Source organism: Eucyclogobius newberryi, unplaced genomic scaffold (assembly GCF_026437365.1).
Source record: "Eucyclogobius newberryi isolate DKJ021-1_F unplaced genomic scaffold, fEucNew1.0.hap1 SCAF_308, whole genome shotgun sequence".
In the NCBI taxonomy this organism is placed as follows: Eukaryota; Metazoa; Chordata; class Actinopteri; order Gobiiformes; family Gobiidae; genus Eucyclogobius; species Eucyclogobius newberryi.
Genome location: NW_027315955.1, coordinates 75,559 through 89,981, shown reverse-complemented (window position 1 = coordinate 89,981; position 14,423 = coordinate 75,559). Strand labels below are relative to the sequence as shown.

The 14,423-nt window shown below is 44.0% G+C and overlaps 1 protein-coding gene across 1 annotated transcript; it reads right to left on the bottom strand.

Moving 5' to 3' along the window:
• Positions 1-461: 461 nt before the first annotated feature.
• On the bottom strand, positions 462-12,991 carry LOC140374735 (zinc finger and BTB domain-containing protein 1-like). Its single transcript, XM_072461732.1, has 3 exons — positions 12,812-12,991; positions 3,594-3,868; positions 462-744 (listed from the first exon to the last, which is right to left on the bottom strand). Exons 2-3 carry the CDS (start codon positions 3,866-3,868, stop codon positions 492-494), a joined length of 528 nt encoding a protein of 175 aa, XP_072317833.1. The 5' UTR covers positions 12,812-12,991; the 3' UTR covers positions 462-491.
• Between the last annotated feature and the right edge of the window lie 1,432 nt (positions 12,992-14,423).

Sequence of the window (14,423 nt, the reverse complement as noted above, 5' to 3'; positions counted from 1 at the left end):
GTCGTCGTAGTCAGTCGTTGTCAGTCGTCGTAGTCAGTCGCCGTCAGTCGTCGTCAGTTGTCGTCAGTCGTCGTCGTCAGTCGTCGTCAGTCGTCGTCAGAGCCAATGATTACAGGGATGAACCATAAACCTGACCCCTGACCTCTGACCCTTGACCTCTGAGTAAATTCTGTCGCCACAGAAAGTGTGTTGTAAAAGTAGAACTGAAAAGGTCAGATATCGATGATCTGATTGGTAAACATTCGATCCCAAAGCATCAGACAGTGACTGACATGGACGTGATGAGAGCGAGGAACGCTTTAAAGCTTTAAACTGTGAACTCTGACCCTTGAACTACAGAGTCCTACAGAGTCCTACAGAGTCCTACAGAGTCCTACAGTGAAGATGAACGTGAAGGCTCTAAAGGAGGCCCACTATTTCCCATGATGAAAACAAACAAACCCACAGCACATCTTTGAGGGCTTCTGAAGAGACACTTTAAGAACCTGAAGTCACCTGTTCCCGGTGGAGCTGCTGGTCTCAGGTCCGAGTCTGGTCTCTGGACCCGCTCTGGTCTCAGGTCCGAGTCTGGTCTCTGGACCCGCTCTGGTCTCTGGTCCGGGTTTGGCAGGGAACATCCTCACTCCAAACATGAGTTTAGTCCCAGAGTTTGGAGCCTGGACTCGGTTCAGTTCCTCCAGAGTCTCAGGGATGAAGTACATCTGCAGCTGCTGCATGGAAGACTTCAACTCCTCCAGGTCCAGGCTCCAGAGGGAACGAGAAGAACGAGAAGGTGAGAAGAACGAGAAGAACGAGAAGAACGAGAAGAACGAGAAGGTGAGAAGAACGAGAAGAACGAGAAGAACGAGAAGAACGAGAAGAACGAGAAGAACGAGAAGGTGAGAAGAACGAGAAGAACGAGAAGAACGAGAAGGTGAGAAGAACGAGAAGAACGAGAAGAACGAGAAGGTGAGAAGAACGAGAAGGTCCTATAGTAGCAGTAGTACTATGGTAGCAGTAGTTCTATAGTAGCAGTAGTACTGTAGTAGCAGTAGTACTATAGTAGCAGTAGTACTATAGTAGCAGTAGTACTATGGTAGCAGTAGTACTGTAGTAGCAGTAGTACTATAGTAGCAGTAGTACTATGGTAGCAGTAGTTCTATGGTAGCAGTAGTTCTATAGTAGCAGTAGTACTATAGTAGCAGTAGTACTATGGTAGCAGTAGTTCTATAGTAGCAGTAGTACTATAGTAGTAGTAGTACTATGGTAGCAGTAGTACTATGGTAGCAGTAGTTCTATGGTAGCAGTAGTTCTATGGTAGCAGTAGTTCTATGGTAGCAGTAGTTCTACAGTAGCAGTAGTACTATGGTAGCAGTAGTACTATAGTAGCAGTAGTACTATAGTAGCAGTAGTTCTATAGTAGCAGTAGTTCTATAGTAGCAGTAGTACTACAGTAGCAGTAGTACTATAGTAGCAGTAGTTCTATAGTAGCAGTAGTACTATAGTAGCAGTAGTACTATAGTAGCAGTAGTACTATGGTAGCAGTAGTACTGTAGTAGCAGTAGTACTATAGTAGCAGTAGTACTATAGTAGCAGTAGTTCTATAGTAGCAGTAGTACTATGGTAGCAGTAGTACTATAGTAGCAGTAGTACTATAGTAGCAGTAGTTCTATAGTAGCAGTAGTACTATGGTAGCAGTAGTACTATAGTAGCAGTAGTACTATAGTAGCAGTAGTTCTATAGTAGCAGTAGTTCTATAGTAGCAGTAGTACTATGGTAGCAGTAGTACTATAGTAGCAGTAGTACTATAGTAGCAGTAGTTCTATAGTAGCAGTAGTACTATGGTAGCAGTAGTACTATAGTAGCAGTAGTTCTATAGTAGCAGTAGTTCTATAGTAGCAGTAGTACTATGGTAGCAGTAGTTCTATAGTAGCAGTAGTACTATAGTAGTAGTAGTACTATGGTAGCAGTAGTACTATGGTAGCAGTAGTACTATGGTAGCAGTAGTTCTATGGTAGCAGTAGTTCTATGGTAGCAGTAGTTCTATAGTAGCAGTAGTACTATAGTAGCAGTAGTTCTATAGTAGCAGTAGTACTATAGTAGCAGTAGTACTATAGTAGCAGTAGTACTATAGTAGCAGTAGTTCTATAGTAGCAGTAGTACTATAGTAGTAGTAGTACTACAGTAGCAGTAGTACTATAGTAGCAGTAGTACTATAGTAGCAGTAGTTCTATAGTAGCAGTAGTACTATAGTAGCAGTAGTACTATAGTAGCAGTAGTACTATAGTAGCAGTAGTTCTATAGTAGCAGTAGTACTATAGTAGCAGTAGTACTATAGTAGCAGTAGTACTATAGTAGCAGTAGTACTATAGTAGCAGTAGTTCTATAGTAGCAGTAGTTCTATAGTAGCAGTAGTTCTATGGTAGCAGTAGTTCTATAGTAGCAGTAGTACTATGGTAGCAGTAGTTCTATAGTAGCAGTAGTACTATGGTAGCAGTAGTTCTATGGTAGCAGTAGTTCTATAGTAGCAGTAGTTCTATAGTAGCAGTAGTACTATGGTAGCAGTAGTTCTATAGTAGCAGTAGTTCTATAGTAGCAGTAGTTCTATAGTAGCAGTAGTACTATGGTAGCAGTAGTACTATGGTAGCAGTAGTTCTATAGTAGCAGTAGTACTATGGTAGCAGTAGTTCTATGGTAGCAGTAGTTCTATAGTAGCAGTAGTTCTATAGTAGCAGTAGTACTATAGTAGCAGTAGTTCTATAGTAGCAGTAGTTCTATGGTAGCAGTAGTTCTATGGTAGCAGTAGTTCTATAGTAGCAGTAGTTCTATGGTAGCAGTAGTACTATAGTAGCAGTAGTACTATAGTAGTAGTAGTAGTACCATAGTAGCAGTAGTTCTATAGTTGCAGTAGTACTATAGTAGCAGTAGTACTATAGTAGCAGTAGTTCTATGGTAGCAGTAGTACTATAGTAGCAGTAGTACTATAGTAGTAGTAGTAGTACCATAGTAGCAGTAGTTCTATAGTTGCAGTAGTACTATAGTAGCAGTAGTACTATAGTAGCAGTAGTACTATAGTAGCAGTAGTACTATAGTAGCAGTAGTACTATGGTAGCAGTAGTACTATAGTAGCAGTAGTACTATAGTAGCAGTAGTACTATGGTAGCAGTAGTTCTATAGTAGCAGTAGTACTATGGTAGCAGTAGTTCTATGGTAGCAGTAGTTCTATAGTAGCAGTAGTTCTATAGTAGCAGTAGTACTATAGTAGCAGTAGTTCTATGGTAGCAGTAGTTCTATGGTAGCAGTAGTTCTATGGTAGCAGTAGTACTATAGTAGCAGTAGTACTATAGTAGTAGTAGTAGTACCATAGTAGCAGTAGTTCTATAGTTGCAGTAGTACTATAGTAGCAGTAGTACTATGGTAGCAGTAGTCCTATAGTTGCAGTAGTACTATAGTAGCAGTAGTACTATAGTAGCAGTAGTACTATAGTAGCAGTAGTACTATAGTAGCAGTAGTACTATGGTAGCAGTAGTACTGTAGTAGCAGTAGTCCTATAGTAGCAGTAGTACTATAGTAGCAGTAGTACTACAGTAGTAGTAGTACTACAGTAAAAGTACCTGTCGGTGGCGCTCACGTGGCCCTGGTACATAAACTGCAGTACTCGGTCGAAGCTGGTTGCGCTCAGGCCCGTGTGACTCAGGTCCACACTCTGCTGCCCCCTACAGTCCGTCTGGATGAAGAGCATCCTGAAGAATGCACTGCAGGCGGCGAGAACGGCCCGGTGCGCGCGAAACTGAGTGTCCCCGATGGACACGAGGACGTCACAGAGGAACCCCCACTCTCTCTGAGCGTCCAACTGCTCCAGGACGTGGTCTGCATGAGGGGAGGGCATCTGGGACAATCACAACTGCAAGATTACTAACAGGAACTAAAAGAAGAGAACACATTACGCCGGTGCTGGAGTCTCTTCACTGGCTCCTGTCCAGTTTCGAATCACATTTAAACTCCTCCTCCTGATTTACAAAGTCATAAATGACATGGCCCCTCCCACCTCAAAGATGCTATAGAACCATCTCATCCAATCAGAGCTCTTCACTCTCAATGCTGGACTTCTGGTGCCAAGAGTCTCTAAAAGCACAGTAGGAGGTAGAGCCTTCTGGTGGTCCTAAGAGTCTCTAAAAGCACAGTAGAAGGTAGAGCCTTCTGGTGGTCCCAAGAGTCTCTAAAAGCACAGTAGGAGGTAGAGCCTTCTGGTGGTCCCAAGAGTCTCTAAAAGCACAGTAGGAGGTGGAGTCCTGTCCATGTTAAAGAGGCGACACAGTCTCTTCATTTAAGTCCAGGCTTAAAACGTTCCTCTTTGAAATGACTTATGGTCAGACCAGTTAGGAACAGAAATATAAAGCTGCAGTTTCAGCTCCGCTGCCCAAGCAGCAACTCTGGGGGAAGGTTTAAAACAACAAATGTATATGTTCTTATGACGCCGCGATGCCGCGCGCTTGTGGGCCCCTGAAATTGCTGGGGGACCCCTAACTTTTTAAGATAGGGGGCCCCCCTGGCCCCTAACTTTGAAAATCTATTTCTCAGCCTGTATCCTCTGATAAAGACTCATTCTATCAAACTATATTTGGCTGGATGATCTTTAAGAATAAACTGAAATGTAATTATGAAATGATCTGACAATATAGAGTTTTGAGGGAGACAATGAGGTCACTAATCTCTGTTCCATACGTTAGGACAAGATCCAGAGTGTGAGTCGCTTTATTTACATTCTGAGTGAAACCAATGCTGTCTAACAAGGCGCTGAAGGCATTACTGAGAGAGTCATCACTCACCTTCACCTGGATATTAAAGTCTCCAACTATAACTATTTTATCCCAGGCTAACACTAAGTTTGATATAAAGTCAGAAAACTCTGTTAAAAACTCTGAATAGGGACCAGGGGGTCGGTAGATAACTATGAACAAAACTCCTTTTTGGTTTTTCATATTTGGACATGTGATCGACAGCATAAGGCTTTCAAATGAGTGAAATGCATTGTTAGTTTTAGGGCTCATGAGTCGCTTGAGTGGGAGATCACTGCCACACCACCACCTCGGCCTGTGCTCCTGGCAGTCTGAAAGTTAACATGGGTGGGTGGGGTTAACATGGGTGGGTGGGGTTTACATGGGTGGGTGGGGTAAACATGGGTGGGTGGGGTTAACATGGGTGGGTGGGGTAAACATGGGTGGGCGGGGCTAACATGGGGGTGGGGTAAACATGGGTGGGCGGGGCTAACATGGGGGATGGGGTAAACATGGGTGGGCGGGGCTAACATGGGGGATGGGGTCATTTAGTCTGACATTAACATCTGGTTGAAGTTCTGTTAGAATATCTCATTCTACAGCGATTTGGACTTTTTTACTTTTTTGTTTATTTGTATCATTTGAGTGTTTTTTTGGTCTGAGCCTGAAAAAGCTTTTCTGAGATTTGATTTTGTGACATTATTTGCACGAGGGACAAAGTCGCTCTCTGGGCTCCAGCATGAGGGGAGGGCATCTGAGGTAAACACGACACACCCATATGAGTCACAGCCGCCCCAGGGCAAACGCACACAGCAATGGCTGCTCCACTTCCTCTTTTAAAGTTAAACAACATGAAGCATCAACACTGTGGAACATGAAGCATCATGAAGCATCAAGACTGTGGAACATGAAGCATCATGAAGCATCAACACTGTGGAACATGAAGCATCATGAAGCATCAACACTGTGGAACATGAAGCATCATGAAGCATCAACACTGTGGAACATGAAGCATCATGAAGCATCAACACTGTGGAACATGAAGCATCATGAAGCATCAACACTGTGGAACATGAAGCATCATGAAGCATCAACACTGTGGAACATGAAGCATCATGAAGCATCAACACTGTGGAACATGAAGCATCATGAAGCATCAACACTGTGGAACATGAAGCATCATGAAGCATCAACACTGTGGAACATGAAGCATCATGAAGCATCAACACTGTGGAACATGAAGCATCATGAAGCATCAACACTGTGGAACATGAAGCATCATGAAGCATCAACACTGTGGAACATGAAGCATCATGAAGCATCAACACTGTGGAACATGAAGCATCATGAAGCATCAACACTGTGGAACATGAAGCATCATGAAGCATCAACACTGTGGAACATGAAGCATCATGAAGCATCAACACTGTGGAACATGAAGCATCATGAAGCATCAACACTGTGGAACATGAAGCATCATGAAGCATCAACACTGTGGAACATGAAGCATCATGAAGCATCAACACTGTGGAACATGAAGCATCATGAAGCATCAACACTGTGGAACATGAAGCATCATGAAGCATCAACACTGTGGAACATGAAGCATCATGAAGCATCAACACTGTGGAACATGAAGCATCATGAAGCATCAACACTGTGGAACATGAAGCATCATGAAGCATCAACACTGTGGAACATGAAGCATCATGAAGCATCAACACTGTGGAACATGAAGCATCATGAAGCATCAACACTGTGGAACATGAAGCATCATGAAGCATCAACACTGTGGAACATGAAGCATCAACACTGTGGAACATGAAGCATCATGAAGCATCAACACTGTGGAACATGAAGCATCATGAAGCATCAACACTGTGGAACATGAAGCATCATGAAGCATCAACACTGTGGAACATGAAGCATCATGAAGCATCAACACTGTGGAACATGAAGCATCATGAAGCATCAACACTGTGGAACATGAAGCATCATGAAGCATCAACACTGTGGAACATGAAGCATCATGAAGCATCAACACTGTGGAACATGAAGCATCATGAAGCATCAACACTGTGGAACATGAAGCATCATGAAGCATCAACACTGTGGAACATGAAGCATCATGAAGCATCAACACTGTGGAACATGAAGCATCATGAAGCATCAACACTGTGGAACATGAAGCATCATGAAGCATCAACACTGTGGAACATGAAGCATCATGAAGCATCAACACTGTGGAACATGAAGCATCATGAAGCATCAACACTGTGGAACATGAAGCATCATGAAGCATCAACACTGTGGAACATGAAGCATCATGAAGCATCAACACTGTGGAACATGAAGCATCATGAAGCATCAACACTGTGGAACATGAAGCATCATGAAGCATCAACACTGTGGAACATGAAGCATCATGAAGCATCAACACTGTGGAACATGAAGCATCATGAAGCATCAACACTGTGGAACATGAAGCATCATGAAGCATCAACACTGTGGAACATGAAGCATCATGAAGCATCAACACTGTGGAACATGAAGCATCATGAAGCATCAACACTGTGGAACATGAAGCATCATGAAGCATCAACACTGTGGAACATGAAGCATCATGAAGCATCAACACTGTGGAACATGAAGCATCATGAAGCATCAACACTGTGGAACATGAAGCATCAACAATGTGGAACATGAAGCATCATGAAGCATCAACACTGTGGAACATGAAGCATCATGAAGCATCAACACTGTGGAACATGAAGCATCATGAAGCATCAACACTGTGGAACATGAAGCATCATGAAGCATCAAACACTGTGGAACATGAAGCATCATGAAGCATCAACACTGTGGAACATGAAGCATCATGAAGCATCAACACTGTTGGAACATGAAGCATCATGAAGCATCAACACTGTGGAACATGAAGCATCATGAAGCATCAACACTGTGGAACATGAAGCATCATGAAGCATCAACACTGTGGAACATGAAGCATCATGAAGCATCAACACTGTGGAACATGAAGCATCATGAAGCATCAACACTGTGGAACATGAAGCATCATGAAGCATCAACACTGTGGAACATGAAGCATCATGAAGCATCAACACTGTGGAACATGAAGCATCATGAAGCATCAACACTGTGGAACATGAAGCATCATGAAGCATCAACACTGTGGAACATGAAGCATCATGAAGCATCAACACTGTGGAACATGAAGCATCATGAAGCATCAACACTGTGGAACATGAAGCATCATGAAGCATCAACACTGTGGAACATGAAGCATCATGAAGCATCAACACTGTGGAACATGAAGCATCATGAAGCTAACACACTGTGGAACATGAAGCATCATGAAGCATCAACACTGTGGAACATGAAGCATCATGAAGCATCAACACTGTGGAACATGAAGCATCATGAAGCATCAACACTGTGGAACATGAAGCATCATGAAGCATCAACACTGTGGAACATGAAGCATCATGAAGCATCAACACTGTGGAACATGAAGCATCATGAAGCATCAACACTGTGGAACATGAAGCATCATGAAGCATCAACACTGTGGAACATGAAGCATCATGAAGCATCAACACTGTGGAACATGAAGCATCATGAAGCATCAACACTGTGGAACATGAAGCATCATGAAGCATCAACACTGTGGAACATGAAGCATCATGAAGCATCAACACTGTGGGAACATGAAGCATCATGAAGCATCAACACTGTGGAACATGAAGCATCAACACTGTGGAACATGAAGCATCATGAAGCATCAACACTGTGGAACATGAAGCATCATGAAGCATCAAACACTGTGGAACATGAAGCATCATGAAGCATCAACACTGTGGAACATGAAGCATCATGAAGCATCAACACTGTGGAACATGAAGCATCATGAAGCATCAACACTGTGGAACATGAAGCATCATGAAGCATCAACACTGTGGAACATGAACATGAAGCATCAAGACTGTGGAACATGAAGCATCATGAAGCATCAACACTGTGGGAACATGAAGACTGTGGAACATGAAGCATCATGAAGCATCAACACTGTGGAACATGAAGCATCATGAAGCATCAACACTGTGGAACATGAAGCATCATGAAGCATCAACACTGTGGAACATGAAGCATCATGAAGCATCAACACTGTGGAACATGAAGCATCATGAAGCATCAACACTGTGGAACATGAAGCATCATGAAGCATCAACACTGTGGAACATGAAGCATCATGAAGCATCAACACTGTGGAACATGAAGCATCATGAAGCATCAACACTGTGGAACATGAAGCATCATGAAGCATCAACACTGTGGAACATGAAGCATCATGAAGCATCAACACTGTGGAACATGAAGCATCATGAAGCATCAACACTGTGGAACATGAAGCATCATGAAGCATCAACACTGTGGAACATGAAGCATCATGAAGCATCAACACTGTGGAACATGAAGCATCATGAAGCATCAACACTGTGGAACATGAAGCATCAACACTGTGGAACATGAAGCATCATGAAGCATCAACACTGTGGAACATGAAGCATCATGAAGCATCAACACTGTGGAACATGAAGCATCATGAAGCATCAACACTGTGGAACATGAAGCATCATGAAGCATCAACACTGTGGAACATGAAGCATCATGAAGCATCAACACTGTGGAACATGAAGCATCATGAAGCATCAACACTGTGGAACATGAAGCATCATGAAGCATCAACACTGTGGAACATGAAGCATCATGAAGCATCAACACTGTGGAACATGAAGCATCATGAAGCATCAACACTGTGGAACATGAAGCATCATGAAGCATCAACACTGTGGAACATGAAGCATCATGAAGCATCAACACTGTGGAACATGAAGCATCATGAAGCATCAACACTGTGGAACATGAAGCATCATGAAGCATCAACACTGTGGAACATGAAGCATCATGAAGCATCAACACTGTGGAACATGAAGCATCATGAAGCATCAACACTGTGGAACATGAAGCATCATGAAGCATCAACACTGTGGAACATGAAGCATCATGAAGCATCAACACTGTGGAACATGAAGCATCATGAAGCATCAACACTGTGGAACATGAAGCATCATGAAGCATCAACACTGTGGAACATGAAGCATCATGAAGCATCAACACTGTGGAACATGAAGCATCATGAAGCATCAACACTGTGGAACATGAAGCATCATGAAGCATCAACACTGTGGAACATGAAGCATCATGAAGCATCAACACTGTGGAACATGAAGCATCATGAAGCATCAACACTGTGGAACATGAAGCATCATGAAGCATCAACACTGTGGAACATGAAGCATCATGAAGCATCAACACTGTGGAACATGAAGCATCATGAAGCATCAACACTGTGGAACATGAAGCATCATGAAGCATCAACACTGTGGAACATGAAGCATCATGAAGCATCAACACTGTGGAACATGAAGCATCATGAAGCATCAACACTGTGGAACATGAAGCATCATGAAGCATCAACACTGTGGAACATGAAGCATCATGAAGCATCAACACTGTGGAACATGAAGCATCATGAAGCATCAACACTGTGGAACATGAAGCATCATGAAGCATCAACACTGTGGAACATGAAGCATCATGAAGCATCAACACTGTGGAACATGAAGCATCATGAAGCATCAACACTGTGGAACATGAAGCATCATGAAGCATCAACACTGTGGAACATGAAGCATCATGAAGCATCAACACTGTGGAACATGAAGCATCATGAAGCATCAACACTGTGGAACATGAAGCATCATGAAGCATCAACACTGTGGAACATGAAGCATCATGAAGCATCAACACTGTGGAACATGAAGCATCATGAAGCATCAACACTGTGGAACATGAAGCATCATGAAGCATCAACACTGTGGAACATGAAGCATCATGAAGCATCAACACTGTGGAACATGAAGCATCATGAAGCATCAACACTGTGGAACATGAAGCATCATGAAGCATCAACACTGTGGAACATGAAGCATCATGAAGCATCAACACTGTGGAACATGAAGCATCATGAAGCATCAACACTGTGGAACATGAAGCATCATGAAGCATCAACACTGTGGAACATGAAGCATCATGAAGCATCAACACTGTGGAACATGAAGCATCATGAAGCATCAACACTGTGGAACATGAAGCATCATGAAGCATCAACACTGTGGAACATGAAGCATCATGAAGCATCAACACTGTGGAACATGAAGCATCATGAAGCATCAACACTGTGGAACATGAAGCATCATGAAGCATCAACACTGTGGAACATGAAGCATCATGAAGCATCAACACTGTGGAACATGAAGCATCATGAAGCATCAACACTGTGGAACATGAAGCATCATGAAGCATCAACACTGTGGAACATGAAGCATCATGAAGCATCAACACTGTGGAACATGAAGCATCATGAAGCATCAACACTGTGGAACATGAAGCATCATGAAGCATCAACACTGTGGAACATGAAGCATCATGAAGCATCAACACTGTGGAACATGAAGCATCATGAAGCATCAACACTGTGGAACATGAAGCATCATGAAGCATCAACACTGTGGAACATGAAGCATCATGAAGCATCAACACTGTGGAACATGAAGCATCATGAAGCATCAACACTGTGGAACATGAAGCATCATGAAGCATCAACACTGTGGAACATGAAGCATCATGAAGCATCAACACTGTGGAACATGAAGCATCATGAAGCATCAACACTGTGGAACATGAAGCATCATGAAGCATCAACACTGTGGAACATGAAGCATCATGAAGCATCAACACTGTGGAACATGAAGCATCATGAAGCATCAACACTGTGGAACATGAAGCATCATGAAGCATCAACACTGTGGAACATGAAGCATCATGAAGCATCAACACTGTGGAACATGAAGCATCATGAAGCATCAACACTGTGGAACATGAAGCATCATGAAGCATCAACACTGTGGAACATGAAGCATCATGAAGCATCAACACTGTGGAACATGAAGCATCATGAAGCATCAACACTGTGGAACATGAAGCATCATGAAGCATCAACACTGTGGAACATGAAGCATCATGAAGCATCAACACTGTGGAACATGAAGCATCATGAAGCATCAACACTGTGGAACATGAAGCATCATGAAGCATCAACACTGTGGAACATGAAGCATCATGAAGCATCAACACTGTGGAACATGAAGCATCATGAAGCATCAACACTGTGGAACATGAAGCATCATGAAGCATCAACACTGTGGAACATGAAGCATCATGAAGCATCAACACTGTGGAACATGAAGCATCATGAAGCATCAACACTGTGGAACATGAAGCATCATGAAGCATCAACACTGTGGAACATGAAGCATCATGAAGCATCAACACTGTGGAACATGAAGCATCATGAAGCATCAACACTGTGGAACAACACTGTGGAACATGAAGCATCATGAAGCATCAACACTGTGGAACATGAAGCATCATGAAGCATCAACACTGTGGAACATGAAGCATCATGAAGCATCAACACTGTGGAACATGAAGCATCATGAAGCATCAACACTGTGGAACATGAAGCATCATGAAGCATCAACACTGTGGAACATGAAGCATCATGAAGCATCAACACTGTGGAACATGAAGCATCATGAAGCATCAACACTGTGGAACATGAAGCATCATGAAGCATCAACACTGTGGAACATTATAAAATAAAACAAACTGTGATGAAGCTCGTGAGGAGCTCGTACTCTGAAAGGTCTGACACGGAAGCCGAACTGAGCGTGATGACGTCCCATACGTGCCGTACGTGCCGTGCGTCATGCGTTCGTCATGCGTTCGTCATGCGTGCGTCCCGCACAGCCCCGCCGCCCCCGCAGTCCCCGCAGCTGCACGCGGCCTGTCCCCGACCAGGCCCGGGCCCCGCTTCTCCCGGTGATTCCCCGGTGCTTTCCCCGACTCACCGTGGCTTCTGTGGCCGGATCAGAGGCTCCCTGCGGCCGCGTCAGCTGAGGCAGGTCCCGATGTCCAGGGGGATTCCGCGGAGTCTTAGACCGGGATGGAGCGCTCTGGAACGGCCAGAGTCAGAGCTGCTGCTGCGGGACTGAACTCACTTCCGCACAAAGTCTGCGTCAAACTCACGCACCGGGCACGCACCGCACTTCCCGCACGCGCCCTTCAAAATAACAAAAGAACACAGAGAATTCGGGCCAGAACCGGGTCTAAATCGGACGAAAAACCGAGCCAAACCGGGACGGACTCTGGTCTCATATCAAGACCAATAGTCCTGATGTAGCCCTGTTCTAGACCTGATGTAGCCCTGTTCTAGACCTGATGTAGACCAGTTCTAGACCTGTTCTAGACCTGATGTAGCCCTGTTCTAGATCTGATGTAGAGCTGATGTAGCCCTGTTCTAGACCTGATGTAGCCCTGTTCTAGACCTGATGTAGCCCTGTTCTAGACCTGATGTAGAGCTGATGTAGCCCTGTTCTAGATCTGATGTAGAGCTGATGTAGCCCTGTTCTAGACCTGATGTAGCCCTGTTCTAGACCTGATGTAGACCAGTTCTAGACCTGTTCTAGACCTGATGTAGCCCTGTTCTAGATCTGATGTAGAGCTGATGTAGCCCTGTTCTAGACCTGATGTAGCCCTGTTCTAGACCTGATGTAGACCAGTTCTAGACCTGTTCTAGACCTGATGTAGCCCTGTTCTAGATCTGATGTAGAGCTGATGTAGCCCTGTTCTAGACCTGATGTAGCCCTGATCCAGACCTGATGTAGCCCTGTTCTAGTCCTGATGTAGCCCTGATCCAGACCTGATGTAGCCCTGTTCTAGACCTGATGTAGCCCTGTTCTAGACCTGATGTAGCCCTGTTCTAGACCTGATGTAGCCCTGTTCTAGACCTGATGTAGCCCTGTTCTAGACCTGATGTAGACCAGTTCTAGACCTGATGTAGACCAGTTCTAGACCTGTTCTAGACCTGATGTAGCCCTGTTCTAGATCTGATGTAGAGCTGATGTAGCCCTGTTCTAGACCTGATGTAGCCCTGTTCTAGACCTGATGTAGCCCTGTTCTAGACCTGATGTAGACCAGTTCTAGACCTGTTCTAGACCTGATGTAGCCCTGTTCTAGATCTGATGTAGAGCTGATGTAGCCCTGTTCTAGACCTGATGTAGCCCTGTTCTAGACCTGATGTAGCCCTGTTCTAGACCTGATGTAGACCAGTTCTAGACCTGTTCTAGACCTGATGTAGCCCTGTTCTAGATCTGATGTAGAGCTGATGTAGCCCTGTTCTAGACCTGATGTAGCCCTGATCCAGACCTGATGTAGCCCTGTTCTACTCCTGATGTAGCCCTGATCCAGACCTGATGTAGCCCTGTTCTAGACCTGATGTAGCCCTGTTCTAGACCTGATGTAGCCCTGTTCTAGACCTGATGTAGACCTGTTCTAGACCTGATGTAGCCCTGTTCTAGATCTGATGTAGAGCTGATGTAGCCCTGTTCTAGACCTGATGTAGCCCTGATCCAGACCTGATGTAGCCCTGTTCTAGTCCTGATGTAGCCCTGTTCTAGACCT

What these genes read in the sequence shown, in the direction of transcription:
- LOC140374735 (XM_072461732.1), bottom strand. Translation starts at nt 3,868, where the DNA reads ATGCCCTCCCCTCATGCAGACCACGTCCTGGAGCAGTTGGACGCTCAG. An exon ending in CACGTGAGCGCCACCGACAG is followed by an intron (nt 745 to 3,593) that starts GTACTTTTACTG and finishes TTCCCTCTGGAG; the next exon opens with CCTGGACCTGGAGGAGTTGA.